Source organism: Anarhichas minor, unplaced genomic scaffold (assembly GCF_050575085.1).
Source record: "Anarhichas minor isolate MPS153535 unplaced genomic scaffold, ASM5057508v1 ptg000022l, whole genome shotgun sequence".
Lineage (NCBI taxonomy): Eukaryota > Metazoa > Chordata > Actinopteri > Perciformes > Anarhichadidae > Anarhichas > Anarhichas minor.
Window position 1 is genome coordinate 3,109,471 of NW_027466468.1, and position 21,423 is coordinate 3,130,893.

The 21,423-nt window shown below is 41.9% G+C and overlaps 2 protein-coding genes and 1 long non-coding RNA gene across 3 annotated transcripts; 2 read left to right on the forward strand and 1 right to left on the reverse strand.

Moving 5' to 3' along the window:
• The first annotated feature begins 1,075 nt into the window (after positions 1-1,075).
• On the forward strand, positions 1,076-7,064 carry LOC142955091 (uncharacterized). The gene is made up of 8 exons (XM_076096449.1): positions 1,076-1,639; positions 2,612-2,766; positions 2,934-3,037; positions 3,436-3,610; positions 3,710-3,818; positions 4,210-4,295; positions 4,485-4,555; positions 5,388-7,064. Exons 1-8 carry the CDS (start codon positions 1,076-1,078, stop codon positions 6,602-6,604), a joined length of 2,481 nt encoding a protein of 826 aa, XP_075952564.1. The 3' UTR covers positions 6,605-7,064.
• Positions 7,065-8,181: 1,117 nt separating this feature from the next.
• LOC142955061 (uncharacterized) lies at positions 8,182-9,113 on the forward strand. The gene is made up of 2 exons (XR_012955788.1): positions 8,182-8,249; positions 8,648-9,113. It is a non-coding gene; the product is annotated as an uncharacterized LOC142955061 (long non-coding RNA).
• Positions 9,114-10,470: 1,357 nt separating this feature from the next.
• On the reverse strand, positions 10,471-21,020 carry LOC142955196 (aldehyde dehydrogenase, mitochondrial-like). The gene is made up of 13 exons (XM_076096642.1): positions 20,839-21,020; positions 17,867-17,971; positions 17,210-17,350; positions 16,562-16,641; positions 16,201-16,312; positions 15,325-15,453; positions 14,256-14,369; positions 13,880-13,982; positions 13,010-13,194; positions 12,344-12,508; positions 11,196-11,353; positions 10,879-10,993; positions 10,471-10,650 (listed from the first exon to the last, which is right to left on the reverse strand). The coding sequence occupies exons 1-13, from the start codon at positions 20,953-20,955 to the stop codon at positions 10,618-10,620; spliced, it is 1,557 nt and encodes a 518-aa protein (XP_075952757.1). The 5' UTR covers positions 20,956-21,020; the 3' UTR covers positions 10,471-10,617.
• Positions 21,021-21,423: the final 403 nt, after the last annotated feature.

Consider the following 21,423-nt stretch of genomic DNA (forward strand, 5'->3'; position numbering starts at 1 on the left):
ACCGTAATATGTGTGGTATTTGTTATAAATGTACGTTGGTACATATAGGGTGATAAGAGCTGTATTGGAGGGACTTAGGACCCAAGGGGATGTAGGTGAAGGAAACAGGAAGAGACACCACACAAGCACAGCTATTCACTGCTCGCTGCCCGGTTCTTGTGTTAAAAATGTCTGCTTAATAATAATAATAAAACTGCGTTAACTTGCGATAAAATATTGTCGGCATTAATTAATTAATTAACTTGCCCAGCCCTAATTCTAACATAACATAAACCTAATAAAAAACAATATTTTATACACAACAAAACTTATTGAAGAGAAAACTTGAGCCCCTTTACAACACAATCACTACTGTCAGTGGGCCATAATGTCACAATGAGATAAAAGTATATTTATTTAGTTGAATTGACTAATCTTACTTTTCTTCTGATCGTGTTTGCGTAACATATTGTGTTTGAATAGTGCATGTTTTTAAGTAGTTATACACATTGAAATGTAAAACACATTTTATATTATTTAAATGTCACTTCAGGTGGGAGGCCACAGTCTACCCTCAGTCTTATTTTGAAAGGCTCTCAGAATTTCAGCAGTTTGATCGAATTTTGCATATTCTTGCCCTGCTGTTAGTTAGTATTCCGCTTTTCTTTTCTTTATTTATAATAACTGATGACTGTAACTATAAATTGTATGGAGGCAGTAGTAGAGGTGAAATGATGCCCCCCTTGGTGTGGAGCATGTAGCCTACTCTTTAAATAAATGAGCAAACGTACAGTAAAGGAACCTCATTCACAGATCGTTGTATTTAGTGTTGTGGAACAACATGTTTGGGGACATAGGGACATGAGGACTCTTCAAATAAAATGTGCACAGACTGTTTTTTTAAGCTCTGACAGTCTAATATATCCTCATGTATTTATCATTATTACAATAGTAGCCTATAAAGTGTCATGGTTGTCTCTCAAAACAACAGCTAAAAAACAATTAGTACGTCTTTAAATATGTGACAGTTCGGATAAACAGCATTCTAATTAATCATCTTACTCAGCTGTGGGCCCAATTAGCGGCAGGTGTGATAATGAAGTTGAGAGGCAGTACGAGAGCAGACCAGACCAGACCAGGCTCTCCACAGGTGGCAGCTTGGACTCCAGCTTTTGTCGCTCCCGTTTGTCAAATCATGCCGCTCTTGGCGTGGTTTCTTTGGGTGTTGTTTCGTGGTGCACTGGGGGGTCCGGTCCAGCTCGCGACATGGTCGGAACTTGGCGTAAATCCGGTGAAGACAAATCAGGACGGAGCCCCGCGCCCTCCGTTCTACCACCTGCCCATGTTCCTGCACGCACCTGGGCCACTTGTGCCGCGAGAGCTGTTCCGGCCGGTTCCTCATAAAAGTCCGTTTCCCGCCGGACTGACTGCGCTGCTGTTGCCGACCACGGAGGAACCGCAGAGCGTCCAAAATACGGGTGCACGCGCTGTGCAAGTCTTTTGCGGCACCGATAAAATCTCTGTGCTCGTGGACCGCTTCCAGCTGCACGCGTGGACCACTCCGGCCCTGTTTCGACTGGGCTCGTGCCAGGCCAGCAGTGTCGGCCCCCGCTCGTTGTATTTCCAGTACAGACTGACAGAGTGCGGCGGAGTATCCAAGGTGAAGGTCACTAGAAAGAAAGGGTTCATAAAATGTTATTTTTCGCTTTTAAATTAAAATTATTAGAGGCTGTAGAGTGCTGCGGGGATGACGTGTTTTTGTAAGCCAACCCGGAAGTTAGCATCACACTGGTTCCATCACAAAAAGCCGATGTCTTAATTTGTGATTATTCCTCAAAATGAGCTCTGTAGCAAACAAACGTTTATGATAATCACACATTTTGTTCAGCAAGATAATCATCAAAAATGACCACTGCTTTTTATTATTTTAAATTGTAAATGCAATTGAGAGAAGTAAGAAAGCTAAAGTTATGCTAGTAACCAGAAGTCAGCAAACTTTCTTGATATGGAGTGCCATTTACAAATGTACTTGTTACCCAGAGTGTCATAAGAACATTAAGGTTACAATTAAGTTGAATTATGACACCTCATCAACATTGATATCCCCAATAGATATGTAACTGTAACTAATGGGCCCATGACTTGGGACTACAGATGAAAAATAGCCTTTTGGCTAACTCTGGTGCATTTGCAGAAATGTTTTTATTAATGTGCATTGTCCCGTTCAAATAAACCAATAAATAATGAACTGTCAATGGTGGTGACAGAGGTCATTTGGCATGCCAACTTGAACATTTCCAAAAAATCTGTCTTGCACACTTAATGCTAGTGTGCTGTTGGTTAAGCTATCGTGTGCCAAAGGTGGTGCCTACGGTTGCGTATCCTATGAACAACTACATCACGGTCACATGACTTCACCACCACTAAGTTAAAGGCGGACTACTGTTTGAAGTTTAGTGGTTTCATTCAGCCTCTTGTTAGCAACTGCTTTTTTAAGACTCGTAAAAGCTTCAAAAATTCAGGAGTGGGTGGCATATTTTATATTGTGGAACAAAACGTCCAGGTGTTAGGACTCATTCTAGTAGCACTCTATTGGCCGAGTTCTGCATTATTGGCTGCATGTCTGTGAACTCTTCACTATGTTTTTGCACAATTCTGTATTGATATCTCTCAGGTTGTTGGTGGTCAGCTGGTGTATAGCTATATGCTGCGTTATGTTCCACCGCCGCAAGGCTACATCATCAGAGTTCTACCTCTTAACCTTCCCATCCATTGCCATTACAACAGGTTGGTCATTTGTGTGCTTCCATATGGGGCTCAGTGTTTGTGAAGTTCTGTCTCTATTTGAAAGTGTGAAACGCAACATTCCTTGTGACCGTCTGTGCCACTTTTTATCAGCCTCTGGAGTGATGTGGTAAAAGAATCTGTCATGTGTCTCCCCCCCCCCCCCCCAGGTTTCATTACTCTTACCAAGTTGGCTTCAAACCTCAAATTCAGCACGCAACCTTTATGAAGAGCATCAGGAGCAAACTCGAGTACAGCCTCACCGTCTCCAATGGTAACGCACCTACAGTACGGTATCTTAAAAAAGGGTTTGGTGCCTCTGTCATTCGTGCAGGATGACATGTTGCATGTAAATATGTGAAACCGTGCGCTGCTTAAAATTGTCATGTCTTGTTTCAGAAAAATCTAATATTTGAGATTTTACCTTCAACATGCAGCTCTGTGAAAGCTAAGATCGTGTTGAAAGTCTACATACTAATCAACACATCTCATGTCAGTGTTTTTCTACAACGTAATCTTGTCTTTCCTGTAACTGTAGATTTAATACACAATACACACGCGTTGTAGGTGCAAGATCTGTAAATATGAAAGCATAAATCGTTGTTGATGAAACTACGCTGTAGTTACTACGGCGAGATATTTACTAATTTTGCCTTGAATGTGTGTTACCAGCCCAAGGGCAGCCCGTCCCTCCAGACCACTGGTTCTATTTGGGGGAGACGGTGTACTTTGTGGCCCAGGCGAAAGTTCTGTTGTCTGGGGAGAGGCTTTACGTGGACTCATGCTATGCCACAAGCTCCAAGGAACCAACCAGCATGCCCAAAGTGGATATCATTGCTAACAATGGGTATGTCTCTAGTGAGAACACAAATGGTATACACTAAGTGGTTTGTCAATTTTACATGTCTTGACTTGTGTGTTTGTGTGCTGACTTTTTTGATTGCAGCTGCATGACAGACAGCAGGAGGGAGGGCAGCAGCTCCCGGTTCCTGTCGGGAGGGGGCAGTGTGGTGACGTTCTCTGTGGATGCCTTTCTCTTCAGAGCAGTCTCACAAGTAAGACTATAATTCTTCTGAAGCTGTCCAGTGGTTTCAAACCTAGGGGTCTGGCCCCTCGCAAGGGTCACCAGATAGATATGAGGGGTCACGACATGATGAAACCTTTTGCCTCATTAGGGATATTTTGGGCTTTTTATTTATTCATTTTTATTTTGCTGTGTTGATGCATATGGCATACATTTTGTCAAGGGTGTGAGGTTTTTTCGTGTAGCCAAAATACAGATCCTCAGACCCGCAAGGATGAAAATGCCTCATCGAAACCCATTAAAACCAAAATATTTGATACTACGGCCATCGCAGCGTAAAACTCTGCATTAGATCAGGCTTTCAATCAAGAGCTCTAATCATCTGAGTGTAATAAGGCTTTTTGACTGCTGTCTGTGTATAGGTGCTGTACCTCCACTGTTCAATGTCAATCGGTCTCACCCCTTCCCACACCTCAAAGTCCTGCAACTACAACAAGACTACTGTCGGGTAAGCAACCAATGTTGATAAGAGAACCTTCTCTATAACACGGTTGAATGAGAGACAATTGGATGATATGAAAATAACAATATGAAAACAAATTGTGGAAATAATTTTGAAGAGGTTGTTTGTGTGCCTTGAGTGAAGTAAACAGTTTGTACTAACGGACATGACTGCTTTGTTGTGTCATGTGTGTAGGTGGGAGGAGCTGGAGGCCACAGCCCCAGTGTGCTCCTGCTGTGATTCCATGTGCTCCGACGTTCAGGACTGTAAGTTGTGGGACCGTAGTTAAACTAAAATGACTGTATATCACACCACAGTAGCTGGTAACTGAAGATGAGTAAAAATATCAGTATTCGTATGTGATAAAAAGTAAAACAGATTCTTAGTTAAGGATTTTCTCACATTATACAGATCATTATGATGTATCTCTTATAGTGATGGTATTGCAGTATAGATAATTCTGCTATACATAATCTGGTGCACGTATCACCAATCCTCCAGTCCGTTTAAATGAAGGTGAGAAAATACCATTATTGGGGCCAGGTGCATAAATATAGACCTAGTCTTTGTCATTTAGAACTTTAAGTCAGACATTCTGTCAACACCTAAATGTACCTGTTACATAAAGCTTCCCTATGAGTGACACTGACTTGGACAGCCTGTTGCGCAATGTGTTTTGGGTGGAAAAATGGCACGTATGGGAGAAAATAATAGAAACAGTATAAATCCTAAAGATGTTCAGAAACAATTCAAGTCTTTGGTATGAGAATCTAACAAATGAATGGATAAACAGTTGAAATGGGTAACGTTGGCTAAAGGTAATTGATAAAGAGATGGAAGTTACCTAAAGGTAATAAACGGTTCAAACAGTTAGCTTTAAAGTAACGTTATGGATGAAGAGTTGAAATGGTCAGCAAAATCACCTAACAGGTTGTTGCCATAACAACAAATCTCTCGCCACAGGTTTAACCAGGGTGAAGAGGTGGCTTTCCTACCTCAAATACAGTCAGTCTTGATATTTATGCAAGAGACAGGCTAACCTGACACTCTATGACCAGTCTACTTAAGTGTCTCATGGTTTTCCTTTTTCTACTCCAGCTCTCAAGAACACAGTCAGCAGTCCTGGCTGGCTCGTTAGACAGAAACCAAGGACGGCGGTGGCATCTTTTAAAGCAGAGGGAGGAAGAGACAGGGTGGACGAAGGAAAGGATGAGCACCATAAAAAAGTCCAGACTTTTTCATGGGAGTCGGACATTGGCCATGAGGAGGAAAATGATGAAGCCATTCCTGAGGAAACAAAACGGAAGCACAGCGCTGCAGTCAGCCAGCAGGTGAAGGAAGAAAAGGAGGGTGAGACAGATGAGGTGGTAGTGGAAAAAGAATTGGCAACATATAGCATTATGTCTGACCAGTTGAGACCAGAGGAGATCCCTAGCACCAGAAATGGTTCTGTGAGGAGTTTGTCCAGTGTCAACAGTAACACTAAGGCATCAAAAGATGGTTCTGGTACCACTATTGCTACAAGAAGTCTTAGTATTGACTATAATGCAAGTAATCCCGGTTCAGCTGAAAATGTTCCCAGAGCTGTAATTCCAAACATTAAACTTTGTCCTAAAGGTGATCAAATGAGTTGTAGTGAAGGACGCGATGCTACTGGTGCAGAGAGCTTTACCCCCAATAATGTTAGAGCTTCATCTGGCACCAGTTCTCCTTGGGATTCAAGAGTCAATGGGAGTCATCTCAAAACTTTAGCTGGGACACATTCTGACACCGGGAACTTTAAAGTTGACCCCCTAGAGTTTCTTAATGTCAGCAGGTTAGGAGAGAGCAGGCTGGAGTCCGAGACAGTGGACAGTCTCCTGTGGTCGGAAGAGGTTGAGTCGGTGGGTAAATCAGTGGGCACCAAGTCCAACGAGTTACGAGGCCAAGTAGGTGTTTATTTTAACGGTGAAGGACCACATAGTTATAGTGATGATGATATGCTTCAGAGTCTACAGATCAGAGGGTTAGAGTCAGACCAGTCCACTGCTCATCCAGCGGACTTCACAGACTCAAACTTTAAAGACTGGTTAGTTGGTGATTCTGAAATTAAAGAAGATGAGGGTTCTGTTGGTTCAGAGGAAACGCTCAAAGACAGCCCCAGTCACTCTGCTGTGGTGGCCGTCACCAATGCCCTGCAGGGCTCTGAGAGCAGCCAGATGTTGGACAGGGGGTGGGCTAAGGGGGCGCTCGGATGGGGCCTGCAGACTTTAGGGTCCGTGGTGGAGCAGCCAGCGGAGGAGTTGAGACGGGAGCGGAGGGATGACTTCTATTAAAGATAATCTCGGAGGTGTTGACGTTTCCACAAAGCAGTGATGTGACAATTGGAGCAATAGATTGAAATACTCCTGTGCAATTGAGTCATTATCTCTTCTAATTAAGCTTATTGGGCTCAAAAAGAGCAGGACATATTATACTACGCTGTTCTATTGGTAGTTGACTGTCACAGCGGGGACATGACTTGAATCCATACACGGAGCATCAGCGGGAGGAAATAAGGAACTTCCTGATTAGCCGACAATCTCATCAGACTGCCTCAGTTTGTGGAGCTTCAACAAATATTGGAACCTCTCTGTAAATAATCAAGGACCATGAGCAGCTGGAGAGCAGTGGAACTCCTGACCTGCTCACTTGGAACATGGAGTACATGGAGAAGGCCAACTTGTCAAGACCAGAGCAGAACCTGGTGGTCAGCTGGCTGTTTCTATGTAGACATGTTGATGAACAATAAACCAAGCCTTCACCTACCTTTGCCTTGATTTCATTATTATATACACATACAGGTGCGTCTCAATGAATTAGAATATCATCAAAGTTAATTTATTTCAGTAATTCAAAAAGTGAAACTCGTATATTATATAGATCAGTGGTTCTCAACTGGTCTGGCTGCAGGACCCACCATCACCCCTTAATGACAAGCCGCGACTCAAATTTTCAACTTCTGAAATGTATTTAATGAAAAGATGGTGCAGTTTGAACCTGAGCTGAAATGTCCTCTGCAGTCGTAGTGTAGGGAGCTCTCTTGTGCAGAGAAATTGTTCCTGTAAGTCCCCGTCCCACACGTTTCACCTAAACGAGTCAAACTGCTTTGTTTATGTCTGTAGATTCGTCCATTTGTAATGCAAAATGACCACTTGCCTTAATTCGAGCTGTTTGATGTTATCTGACATTAAAGAATAACTGACATAGAGAGCTTTTGAAAAATAAAGTAATTCATTTTATAAAAAAATATTTCACTGAATTGTCCTGCAGCTTTAAATTCAGGTGTGAAGTGATGTCAATAAAAAAAGCCACAATTATATTTTTCTCATCTTTGAAAAAGAGGAATTAGTGTGCATTGACTATCTGTGGGTACTAAACCACTTGTTTCAGCTCTATTCCCCTCTGTTAACATTGTGGATCAGTGAATAAATGTGTTAAGATTCTGATCATACTGGGCTCTCAGGTTTATTTTCTGTCTTCATTTCAGATATGAGTGGGTACATTTGCTCCATATGAGACATATTTTAAGCCAAATGTGGGATGAATTCTCCTATACTAGGTCTCTCTGGCTATTTTTCTCTTCTGGAGGATGTCCTGTGATTTGACTCTAACTAACATAATAGTCCTGCTCTGCTATCTATATCCTCGTCTCTCCCCCGTGTCACGGTAGCTATGTCTCAATTCAGGGGCTGCATCCTTCGGAGGCTGCATTCGTAGACCGGTTGCGTCACAGCGCTGCGACTAGGCTGTCCCAATTCACATGTTTGAAGACTCCTTCAAATGCGGCCTTCAGCCCCCAGATTCGGAGGACACATCTCATGGATCCTTCGCGGCCCAGCATATCCCGAGATGCATTGCGTGCCGATGAAGATTTTATTTGAACCAACATGGCGGCGAGTGATGCGAGAGCTGGAGAAGCGGCGGGATTCACTTTTAAATGTAAGTATTGGGTTTTAAAATAAGAGATCTTATAACATCACATGTGTGTTAAAGTGATCTGTTAAGTTACGTGACGTTCGTAGCTTACAAGCTAACGTTAGCCGCTGCCATTACCGGCAGCTCGTCTGCCTGCATCCGGCCGTAGTTGGCCTTAAAGTAACTTTTAATAACTTCACTTTCAAACCTCAGAGGTTGAATAATATCTTACTGAGATTGTGACGATTTTATAGGTAATTTATGCTTCATATCATGTACATAAACGGACCAACGTGAGCTCAGGTAGACAGGTTGTGAACCTGAAATATCACTAAATCCGGTAACGTTTCAAATTTTGAGATTAATTACACAAATACACTGAATTTGAGTATTTTGCTGATTCTTTTCTTGTTTTGTTACAGAGAGCCAGGAGCTGAGGGGAGAACGATGGACAAACATTCAGCAACATTAGCTTTGAATTAAGACATTAGTCCATTTGTAATATCTCCATTTGACCATCCTGTACTTAAGGTTACAGTTACATTAGCGCTCATCCTGTACAAAGCCTTCAGTAATAACACAACCAGTAGATCCTTCTGATGTGTTCATGTTGCTGTCACAGAGATGACAGTTGTGATGTCACCTTTTTCTTTTATTTATTTAAATTGAAATAAGACATCCATGTAAATGATTTCTGTGAATATTCTGCTGTGTAAAATTTGTCAATCTTCTAAGTTTGCATCCCTGTGTTAACATTATTGATAAATGTTTCTCTTTTCATCATTTTCTCAATGTGATTTGGAGAAAATGTGCCTGCAGGGCAACTTATTTAAAAAATATAAAGTATATGCACATGTTACTGCAAGTTAATAAACACGTTTGCTGACATTTGTTTTGCTGCTGTTAATATTAACTGTCTTGATTGATTTCCTCTGCCTTGGGATTGCTAGATATATATATATCTATCGATCTATATAGAGAGATATATCTATATAGATATTAATCATGAGTTATATGTTTATAAACAGTCAGACTTGGATAGCAGAGGGAATTGAATTCATGTGCTGAAACCAAGTCAAAAACAATTTCAAGATGAATTCATTAAATGTATAAAAAACCATGGTGATACTTTTTACTGTGGAAAAAAAGGGGAAGTAATCAGAAATCTGTCAATGCATATAAGAGAATAGACAGATGTAGGCTGTGTCAATATTTTGTTAGAAACAATGCCTTCATACAGCGACTTCAACTTTACTCACCTTAGTGGAGAGATAGAGGAAGTGATGTTTATATATGTTTTAAACCTCACTGCTGTGTAAATGGGGTTTTAACTGAAACCTTTCAAGTAGAGAGAGAAGTGAAGCAGGGCTGTCTAAGTGCTGCGTTATACATCCTCTAATTTAAAAAAAATAAACTGATCATCTAATTTCAGGTTTAAGTGTAGGTCATATGCCCAAAGTTACAGCCATCGCATACGCTGATGACAGCTGACCCCAGAGAGAATCTATGGGGTATTGTTAAGAAGATGAGACACCAGACCCAACAATGCAGACGAGCTGTAGGTCCCTATCAAAGCATCCTGGGCTTCCATAACACCTCAGCAGTGCCACAGTCTCATCGCCTCCGTGCCACGCCGCATTGATGCAGTAATTCATGCAAAAGGAGCCCCGACCAAGTTGAGTGCAGACTGTACATATTTTTCAGTAGGCCAACATTTCTGTATTAAAAATCCTTTTAATTGGTCTTATGTAATATTCTAATTTTCTGAGATACTGTATTTGGGGTTTTCATTAGCTGTAAGCCATAATCATCAAAATTAAAAACGCTTGAAATATATCACCCTGTGTAATGAATCTATATAATATAAGAGTTTCACTTTTTGAATTGAATTACTGTAATAAATTAACCTTTCGATGATATTCTAATTCATTGAGATGCACCTGTATAGTACATGGAGCTGCAAGGACCGTGCACCAGAGACAACACAACTGCCACCGCATGCTCGTTTTGACTAATAACTGATAATCTGGTCGGTACACAGAAGTGACAAATCAACTAGGGTGCAAGTTTCCAAAAGGTAAACCCCGGCCATCTGTTCAGACGCAGTTAGGCAGGTGTTTTTGTTTTGGCACGCACGCTTAAAGTTTCCTCCTGTTTTAAACAAAAATTCAGGCCTTATCTTACACATTGCACCTTTTTTAACATGCTCTGTATATCACACACACACAAAGATGACAGGAGTGAGTTTAAACGCCTCAAATGCATTTATTATGAAAATGTATCAATGTCAGATTACAAATAGGTGTCTTTATAGTTCTATGATTATGTTGAATCAGGTGGAAAGGTTAAGGGACAGTGATGTCTCGCTGCTGACTGGGCTCACTGCACAGGTCTAAGAATTCTTCTGCGGTACCTTGGTGATCACCTGACAACACAGACGAGACAGTTTAAAGAAGTTAGTTCTTATGTATCTCAGTATATAATCAGTTATTCTAATAATGTCTTGGGTTCATTCATGTTTCAGCACCGGAGGTTGCCGCTTGGTTAGCATTAGCTTTGCAGGCAGAGCTACATGCTCCATATTCCAGGAGGTCCTGATTCAGAGCGGTTCATCCAATAAACTTATATTATTAAGTACATTTTTAGCAATTACCGTTTTGACTTCTGTGTAGTTGTCCAGGCCGTACTCTCCGAGCTCTCTTCCGTTGCCGGAAGCCTTGTAACCTCCGAATGGAGCCTGAGCGGCAAACACGTCATAACAGTTGACCCTGCAGGGGGAACACAAACACACGACAACACTCAGTGACAGAAAAAAATACATACCCCCCAGACCGGAGCATTGAGCTGAGGGGAATGAAAAACCCAATGCTGTAAAATGTGTTTTCCTGGGACTGTTCATGTGATTAGCCATGAATATCTGCAGCTCAGAGACTGTTTACACAGTAATGACTTCAGTGTCAACACGCCTACCAGACTGTTCCGGCACGGAGCCCGTTGGTGACATAGCTGGCCTTATCGATGTCCTTAGTAAACACAGCGGCGGCCAGACCGTATTTAGTATCGTTGGCTCTCGTCACCACCTCCTCCAGCGTTTTAAACTTCATGATCTGCATCACTGGACCAAAGATCTGCAAGAGAAAACATGACGGGACAGGAAATCAAAAGACATATGAAGTCATTTCAATCGACGGTTAACATAAGTCACACAAGCAAACCATTTAATCAACATTTTCCCCTCTTACATCTGTGTTCGGAGGATGTTTAACGTATTTACTATTGTTCAAATTAGTCATATTTTATCCATTATTGATGGAGTGAATACGCAATTTCTTCCTAATGGCACTGCAGGTGAAATGTCTTTGACCACTAAATGACATCAGGGCCCGAATAAAAGATATTTTTTAGTCTGAACGAGAAGACTCGTTCTTATATCTTGTGACACATCCACATTGTCGAAATCAGACTTTACATTGAAAGTCTTTAAGATAACACTAAAGGCCCAAACACACTTAAAGCATCTGATGCACGTTTTCAAGTACGCTTATTGTTTTAAATGGCCGAACATGCACCAGATGCCAGTACCAATACTAGTACCATCACAGTTAGCTGCTAGCCACCGGCTAGCAGCTAACTGTGCATAGAGGTCCCTCCAGTCATAGCACCAATCAGCATTCGCCTCTCTGAAGATTGATTTTGTTTCCATTGCAACAACAAACAGGAGAGGGGTCAGATCCTGCCTTACGCCAAACTGGAACTAAACCCGAGCTGATAAATATGTATTAGTGTGCATAGAAACCAATGGAAACAACCGCAGAGCTCAAACCCATTTAACCTGTTAACACTCCAACGGCCCGTGTTAAGTGTAAACCTGTGTTATGTACACAACTGCTATGTATAGGTAAGGCACTGATGCGACATATCTTTGGAAAGCTAAGATTCTTGTGATTCGATTGATGCAAACCATTTCAACATACAATCACAACAGCAGGTACAATCAACGCCTCTGTCAGACCACCAACAAAAATAATGTAGAACACGTTTTTTAGGGAGTACGTAAATCATATGAAGAAGTCCATTTGTTTTTAGTTGGGCATTCTAAACCTTCCATACTATCCTACCTCCTCCCTGGCAATGGTCATGTTGTCCTGGACGTCTCCGAACACAGTAGGCTGGATGAAGTATCCTCTGTCCGCAGCCACTCCTCCTCCGCACATCAGCTTGGCTCCCTCTCTCTTCCCGCTGCTGATGTAGCCCAGAATCTTGTTGAACTGCTCCTGATCCACCTGGTCCGGTCATCGCAGAGGGAACATCATTGAGTGTGTGAGAAAGTACGTACACTAACCCAAGAGCTAAGTACAAACACCTGATCATTGTCATATGACCTCAGTATTTGGCATTAAGATCACAGACTACCTACGCAATTATTACAAATTACTAGGGGTCGCCAGGTAATACTAGTCCAGTGCAAAAAGGGCAACATCCAGTTCTGAAAAGTGAAGCCAATGCTGAAGTGCCTTGAACTTGAATTATTTCTAAGGACCTTTAGGGGGGGCTCTTCTGATCGTATAGAAGTCTATGAAAAAAATGACTTGATTTATTACCTCAGTAAACATTGTAAAGTGTATGGTCTCAATCTCTAGTGTCAAGTCTTCTTCAATACAGCATGTTCATTTAGGGCGGGGCTACCTTGTGATTGACAGGTAAATACCACGGCGTAGTTTGGTCTGGGAGTTGACAACGACAATGTATAACAGTGCGTAACAGTGAGCGAGCGCGTGTGTCACCTGAGGTCCCTGCTCGGTCTTTAAGTCGAAGGGGTTTCCCACCACTCGTCTCCGAGCTCGCTCCACGCTGCGCTCCACAAACTCGTCGTAGATGTCTGCTTGGACAAAGGTTCGGGAGGCGGCAGTGCAACACTGGCCTTGGTTGAAAAACAGACCAAAGTGGGCCTGCTCCACTGCATCTTCCACTGAACGAGGAAATGACAAAGACAAGCTTTCACCATGAAAGTCTTCTTGAAAAGTAAACAATACTAAAATACTCTTCCACTTTTATATCAACCGGTGACTTGTAATGCGTTTCAGGATTTGTCCTCTCTTATATGAGCAATTGATAGCAGGTGGAAAATCCTGGTTTCATTTCTCACTTTTCTATATTGATGTAGAAGTGTACTTAAGGGACATTCAGTATACCTGTAGCGGCTAGCGTAGCACTGAAGTGCTAACACTAGCTAATGATGTGCTAACGTTCTCTGCTAATGTTAGCTCCACAGGATTTTACATAGACGCGTAACATTTTAGAAACCTGAATCTCCTTCTAACCTCCCGGGTAACGAGTATCACTATTAAACAATGTTTAACTGTGACTATTTCCAAATCCACAAAACCAGCCTGAAAGGGTAGAACATTTGAAACGATCGCATTAGAGTTTACGGAGCAGATGTTTGTCAGACTTTGGTCAGAGCTGGCTAATGCTACGCTATGATTTGCTGGTCTGTGTTCGAGCGCGGGACTTAGCCACGGGTCAATTGCCCAACAGTGAACCTGCTGTTCTTTGGGTCCCCATCAGAGAGAGACGTGTTGCCAGCGAACATTTGTGACCATGGCAGTTATATCTGTAAAGCATACAAACACATTGTTTTATGGAATACACACTGTTGGCGTCAGACAGGATGATATTAGGACTCTTTCCTCCCAGCTCCAGAGTGACTTTCTTCAGGTTACTGCTGCCTGACGCCTGCTGGATCAGATGACCGACCTGATGGACACAGATGGGGAAAGAGAGAAGTGGTGACACCTTGGCTTCAGCTGAAAGGATTTCATTGGTGGAGAAGTTGCTGCTATAAAAACTACTACAGTATAAATAATAAATCAAGATATTGTGATACATATTAACATTGTCAAAATTGATAATAGCAAGCAACTCAACATTAACTCAACCCCCCCCCCCCCCCCCCCCCAATTGCCACAGAGTATTTTGCACACTGCTGCCAAAAATGACTAAAGGCGAAGAAACAGAGAATAGTCCTACTGCTGTGGATCCAGTGAAGGCCAACTTGTCAACATCCATGTGCCCTGCAATGGCAGCGCCAGCTGATGGTCCCATGCCTGACAAGATATTCACAACACCTTCAGGAAAACCCACCTGGAAACAGTGCCAAGTCAACAAAAGCTTGAGAAATGCTGCTTGTTATAAATCGAGTCCATCTAAAAGAGGTAACTTTTGTGTGACTGTGTACAACATTCAAAGCTGGCCCCAGCTCAACGAGGGTTTATGTGATTTAGGTGGCAACCCCAGAGGCTGAAAAGTGACGCCAACGCTGAAGTGCAGTTCACCAAATGGCCACTTGAGGCTGGCTCCCAAAAGAGAGTCAATCTCCACACACACCCCTGTTAAACTGCCCAACTTTACAGCAGAAATCAACATGTTTACAGCCGGCTACAAAAAACGGTTGTGGTCTCTATAGTTAACATCATCATTCATGACAACTGTGCAGGGGGCGACTTTTTACATAACTCACCCGTTTAAAACAAATTAAAGCTTAAAATGATGGGATGTCCTGATTTTGCTGCTTCACAATAAAAGCTTTTAAATAACAAAATAACGGAGGACTTTAATTGTGAAGAATTTATAGGAAAACGTGTTCATCACCGAACTAGTAGAGCTTTGTTGGCGGCTATTCTTCAATAAAACAAGTTTACTAATACTGAAGGGACGACGAGTAGGCAGCAAAAATTACGGGGGACTTTTATTGTGAAGAAATTATTGGAAATTCAATATATATATGCTCCGATCAGGCAGGTCATATTTAAATTAACCACTGCCCACGTCAGACATTTCTAATGTTGGGGACACACACAACAGACTAGTGCAAGCTTCAACACAAGCCCAGCTCGATTAAAGGTTGGAAGAATATAGAATTTGTTACTTTGATTCAACATATTTTACAAGCTGAATGGCTACACAGGAATGTAATATTTGTAAGGGATTAAATGGAAAAGATGGTCTTAATGTTCCTTTGTATAGCATTTACGATCATTTAAATGTTTCTGGTACCATTAACTGATGGTGTGTTACTGAGGAAAAAGAAACGCAGTACCTCTTTAATCAGGCTGGCCATATAGAGTGCTGTGAGTGGCGTCTGCTCTGCCACTTTCATCACCACAGTGTTACCAGTCGCCAGGGCAGGGGCAATTTTCCAGGCCTGCATCAGCAGAGGGAAGTTCCACTGCAGGGAGAGAAGGAGACATCAGGTATTACAAGGTATACAACTTTACATAAATAACAAGATTACAACTACATTTTTCAGCTGTGCATGCACCCTGAATGATTTGAGCTTTCTGACTTGTGTTCTGATTTGTGTTAAGGCCACTTAACACAAGGCTAAAAAATGGCCAGTCCATCAACGCAGTGGTGATGCTAAAATAGAGGGATCAGGCCAGACAATGCCGGGTAAAAAAAAAGTTTAGCCAGTCTCAACTTTTGCTGCAACGTCAATCATAACAATGCAAGCTCATATTCCTGGTAGATTATTTCGCAACGTGAAAGCCATATTTCTACTGTTTATCTCACAACTGATCAAAATATTTCCAGAGCTGTAAAGTCCTGTGTGTCAGTTTAACAAATGTTACGACCGGCTCGGGAGTCGCAACATATAGGAGGGACACAACACCAAGTTAGGTTATAAACAACCACAGCTGCCAGTTTATTTACAGGACACAAGTAAACTGTAGTGCGCAAATCCCACTGCAGACCCGGGTCTGGTGCCAGGCAGATGAGAGAGAGCGAGGGCGGAGCAAGGAGGCGCTTATATAGGTAACCCACGTCTTCATCCAGGTGCCTTCAATCACTCGTTAGGGAGCTGCACCTAGAAGTCAAAGATTACCTAACATTGCTGTTTGACATAACTACACCAAATACATGAAAACGTTCTGTCCTTTCTTTTTCTCCCTGCCTACCCCCAACCCCCCCTCACCGGTATGATCTGTCCACAGACTCCGATGGGTTCGTGTCTGGTGTAGCAGAAATAATCTCCGTCGATTGGGATGGTCTTTCCCTCCCATTTGTCCGCCCAGCCTGCGTAGTACCTGAACACAACAGGTTTCAACCGATGTTATTAAAATAGTACAATTGAAGCAGAGCTACTTCACCGTATGACTCACCTATGACTTTACACCAAAGAGCTGGATGAAACTGTATTGTTCGCCTAGGCTGAGGCAGCCGAAGGCATCGGTGACAAGAATCGAGTCACTGTTCTATCACGGTTGCATTTTGTGTCGTTGTTTTGAAAACTTTCTGCTTCACTTGTGGCCCAAAAGGAGCTGTGTGTTCTTTACCTGAAACATTTCACCACGGTGGGCACATCCACGGTGTAGGACATGGTGTATGGCTTCCCATTGTCAAGGGTCTCCAGTTCCTGTGCAAACGACACAATATCAGAATTATGGATGAATAATGGTAACCATGGAAATAAAATAGCAGTAGAACGGACATTCAAATCAACGTAGCAGGCTGTTCAGAGCGGCGGCCATTTTTGTGTGTACCATTGGGACCGTTGTTGTGGGCTAACTTCTGTACAAACTAAACTGATATCATGCAAATCAGGAAATGACTCAAATTTAACAACTCAATGCTTCATTCAAAAACTCACAAAAAAAAAAAAAAAAAGGTCACAGCGTAGGAAACCACATTTCTAATTTCCTGTAACCAGTGTAGCATTAAAGCAGGGTGGAGTTAGCAAGCTAGCTCGCGAACTAGCCAGCTGTCCACTAGTTAGCTAGCAATTAAGGCACAATGGTAAATGCCATTTTTGGCATTTTCTCTGAATGGTGTGCAAAAAGAAAGACATGTATAAAAGGGATGACCAAGAGGAGGAATACACAATAGTAATATTGTAGAAATGTAACTACCGGATTGTCAGTTTTAGACAATCTGTACTGATCTATTCTGGTTCCTTTGTGTTTTGACATTTAACAATGACTCACAGCAAGGTAGGCAGCATCCCTCTCAATGGCATCGGCCAATCGGTTGAGGAGCAGGCCGCGATGAGAGGCGTCCATCCGTCGCCAAGGGGACCCCAACCTGAAGGCATCACGTGCTGCTTTCACCGCCTTGTCCACATCTGCCTGGAAATATAAAATGATTCACTTGGTGAGTTTTAAAAGTATACTCCTGTGAAAACATATCTTTGGGGATCAAATGCTGGAGGGGTTAAAGACAGTAAACTGAAGTCAAAACAATCAATAGCATCTAAAGTATAATCCCTTTCTCTGTTGATTCATAGATCATATATCCATAAAAACACAACTTCTGTGTCACGCTATCAATCAATATCTGTAACTTTTTTTAACATTCTCGTTGTTTTGAATCCTTCAACTTTCGCCATTTCATTGTTTGCATTCATTATTACTATATTTTGATTTTATTCTCAGTTTTATAATTACAATATGTGCTTTACACATCTGCCTTGTGTAGCAGCTACACGTGCATTTTCATTTCAGTTGGACCTACCGAGCTCAATTTCAGCTTAGTGTTATTTTCCAGCTCCACTAAATGTCCCGTACAAATGCTCCCCACCTTCACTGGAACATAAATGAATGAATGAATGAATGCAGTCTGTATATATCAGACAGTGTGTTTACCTTGTCCGCCTCTGCAACTTGACAGATGACTTCCCCAGTCGCCGGGTTGATGGTAGGGAAGGTTTTCCTGCTCGTTGCATCCTGCCACTGGTTGTTGATAAAGAGCTGAAACATTAAAATGTATCATTACAATGGCTGCATTCGTACCAGAACAAAGATTTTGTTCACTGCTGAAGTAAAATAAGTCTGATTGTACAGAAGTCTATAAGAAAATGAACCTACTTCTCACGTGATTTAATACAGCATGATGTCCATTTTGTAAATGTTTTACTAATTAAAAAATGACGTTACTGTCTTGTTGTCGTGAGGACACTTTGGAAGAGCAGGTGATGAAAACCAGAATGTTCCAGATTCAAATCTTAATTCAATTTAGTGTACCTGTATATATGTAGCCGATTACAGACTTTGATGATTACAATTCATACAGGTTCTTTTTTTTCTCCTATGACATATTGCAGAAACACCCACATAGATGAACTATAGAGTGTGTATGATGATGATGAAGAGAATAGCCTGTTGTAAAATAAAAAATGCATGGTGTTATGTTCAAAATTTCTCAAACAAAAGGCAAAGGAAAAAGCCCCCCTCCTTGTTTCAGAAGACAAGATGCATGCAGAGGAGAAGAGGCATTACACTATCAATAGTAATATTTCATGAAATAGAGGCCCCATCCGCACCACACGACAGACTGGTGTGTCCGCCTCATGGTCCAGATGAGGTCTGATTATCTCCGGGGATTCAGTTTCTTTGTCTCTGAAATGTCTCATATTACACATTCCTTAGCCCATCGATCAGCTCAGTGATTGGCTGAACCCTTGGACTTCAGTCGGCCACTTCCTTGACACATTCCTCCCCCCTTCTTGAAGGCTGTGCTCAGAAACTCTTCAGCAACATCCACCTCTCTCTGACTTTATGGCGGCGTCATAAATTCTCTGGTTTCTCTCACAGTGCACAACAAATTCAGTAACTCTCCCTTTAGTTTAACATTCTACAAGTAAACATATTGTAACACATAATATCCATCGCTAGGAGCGCTTTAAAACTTAAATTCCTCACAATGGCCATAAACGCTTTGCAACGTTTGTTTCCCCTGACAGGAGTAAGACGCAGAGGTTTTTCTGTCATATGACTGTAAACATCACAGACTCACGTGGATTCAAATCAGAAGGACGCACTGTTAATAATTGACGCGGTATGAACGGTGTGCGAGTTTAACTGGTTTTGAATTAACTGGTTTATGTGGGAGTGCCTGAGGCAGATGTGTGGTAGAGTGGCATTTCAGGACCCACGTAGAATAAACAGGAAATAAATATTTCGATCGTTTCGCCTCTGTCTTTCACGTAGTTTCTACGGTTTCTTTTGATAGAATATAAACGGAAGATAAGTGACAAAGTATTCATCGTGTAAAGTTAGTAAATGCTTCACAATAACACAATTGTAACTTGAGCAGATTACGTATATAATATAGTAACCTTTGGAAATAGTAATATATCTACAATATAGTCTACTCGCTGTCTTTTCTTCTTGCATCATTTAGACCGACCCAAATCATCATTTAGACCGACCCAAATCAAATACTTAATTAAGATTTCCCTATGGTGAGCTACGTGCACTAACGTTAATGTGACAGGAAACACAGTTCATCATGAATGGCGATACTGTGTGATGATGTGAATGTTACACGATGAATACTTTGTCACTTATCTTCGCTCCGTGGCTCAGTGGTAGTTCAGATGACACTTAGACATCATGGGTCGGTCAACGGTTCGATTCTTGTATGATGCATATTTCGACTATTTTTATGTCACCAGACAACAAATCTTATTTTCGTAATAAAGATGGATAATTGGTCGTGGTAATGCTGTCGAAATCCTAAATTAATACTCCAACAAGCCTCTCCATCGTAATGTTTCAACAGACACCCTAACCCCTGCGTGTAGTTATTAAACCCTCTAGTAACAAAACGAGAGTTACAGTCATGTCTAATCTGGATGAATGTGTGCTGCACAGTGTAGAATATCGTTAACATAAGATGCATGTCCGTAGTCTTTAATATAAAACATAAGCGATGTGAGAGCCTACAGAAGTTGAATCACAAGTTAATCTGGGTGGATCACAGCTTCCCACAGTTGACAGTCATCTGTACGCGGTGTTTGAGCTCATATGTTTAACTCACAGGCTGTATGGATGCACAGACAGGTACATCGGTCTCAAATCGACTTGACATGAGATTAATAACGATATATGATACAAATATAAGACGGACAACAGAGCGTTTCTTAAAGGATTTATTGACGTAAGTATTTTGTATTGACGTAAGTATTTTGAACAGACATCGACACCTACCACCAACTTTGTCATTCACTCTGGTCCTCGTTATGCGTCCTCGGAATCTCAACCACAGCCTCGCGAACGAGTAGTACATTTTCCAGCAAAGTGTTCCGTTTATATTCTATCAAAATAAACCGTAGAAACTACGTGAAAGACAGAGGCGAAACGATCGAAATATTTATTTCCTGTTTATTCTACGTGGGTCCTGAAATGCCACTCTACCACACATCTGCCTCAGGCACTCCCACATAAACCAGTTAATTCAAAACCAGTTAAACTCGCACAACGGGAATAACCTCACCCTTCACCTAACGACATGTAATTTATCTCTTCCTAATAGGATTACGCAATTGGAATTTGGCCAGATTCCCCACTGCCATGACTCTCGTTTGTAGGCTGCTCCAGCACTTCAGACACCGTTAGCGGACAGTAGTTCAAGAGAAAGTTAGTCCTGGACCCTGATCGTAGCGTATCCAGCACGTTCTCCAAAGCCAAAGCAAACCTTGGAACGTTACTTCATCAAATTAACAATTACATCCTCGGTGTTACGTTACATTGTTTTAAGCGTTTCAGTTCTGTTCTCCATTAACGCACACTTGTTGACTGGCCAGTTGGTCGATGCTAGATGTAGCCTAACTTACCTTGTTGTAGTGGACCTCCGGTTGGGTGTTGGGTGCGGGGATTGCAGCCGCAGAGTAGTGACACACTGGCGGTCTGCTCAGTCTGGGGAGGGTCCGAGAAAACACGGTACGGATCATGGTGCTTTCTGTGTCCTGCAAGCAAAGGCGACTCTAATAAAAATCTGCGTTTCGCCTCTCGTGGAGATCGGAGAGAGGGGGCGGGGCTAGTCCACGCCGTGCGTCCTGTTTGGCAAAGGTCACTTGGACCAAAACGCGTTTTATCGGTTTATGGTGATTCCACAAAATCAGTGTTACCGATTGCTATTTAAGTGTCTTGGACAAATTAATATAAATAGACAATATATGATTTTTGTGTGTTTTATTTGTGTTTTGTATTTCATTTAGTTAAATATTTGAAATACTAGTCATTCTGATCCACACTCCATACCAGTTATTGGCGATAATTCACCAAATTGTTGTTTGCCCACCGAAAAAAGAAGTAGAAAAAGAGTGATCTCTGATCAACCGTACACATGTAATTAACCCTCCGAAGCAGAAGATGGCGGTACTGAGTTTAGATGCTAACTTAATACTCTGGTTGCCAAC

What these genes read in the sequence shown, in the direction of transcription:
- LOC142955196 (XM_076096642.1), bottom strand. Translation starts at nt 20,955, where the DNA reads ATGATCCGTACCGTGTTTTCTCGGACCCTCCCCAGACTGAGCAGACCG. An exon ending in CGGAGGTCCACTACAACAAG is followed by an intron (nt 17,972 to 20,838) that starts GTAAGTTAGGCT and finishes TTAATGTTTCAG; the next exon opens with CTCTTTATCAACAACCAGTG. An exon ending in CCTTCACTGGATCCACAGCA is followed by an intron (nt 13,983 to 14,255) that starts GTAGGACTATTC and finishes TGTGTCCATCAG; the next exon opens with GTCGGTCATCTGATCCAGCA.
- LOC142955091 (XM_076096449.1), top strand. Translation starts at nt 1,076, where the DNA reads ATGAAGTTGAGAGGCAGTACGAGAGCAGACCAGACCAGACCAGGCTCT. An exon ending in GATATCATTGCTAACAATGG is followed by an intron (nt 3,611 to 3,709) that starts GTATGTCTCTAG and finishes TTTTGATTGCAG; the next exon opens with CTGCATGACAGACAGCAGGA. An exon ending in TCTTCAGAGCAGTCTCACAA is followed by an intron (nt 3,819 to 4,209) that starts GTAAGACTATAA and finishes GTCTGTGTATAG; the next exon opens with GTGCTGTACCTCCACTGTTC.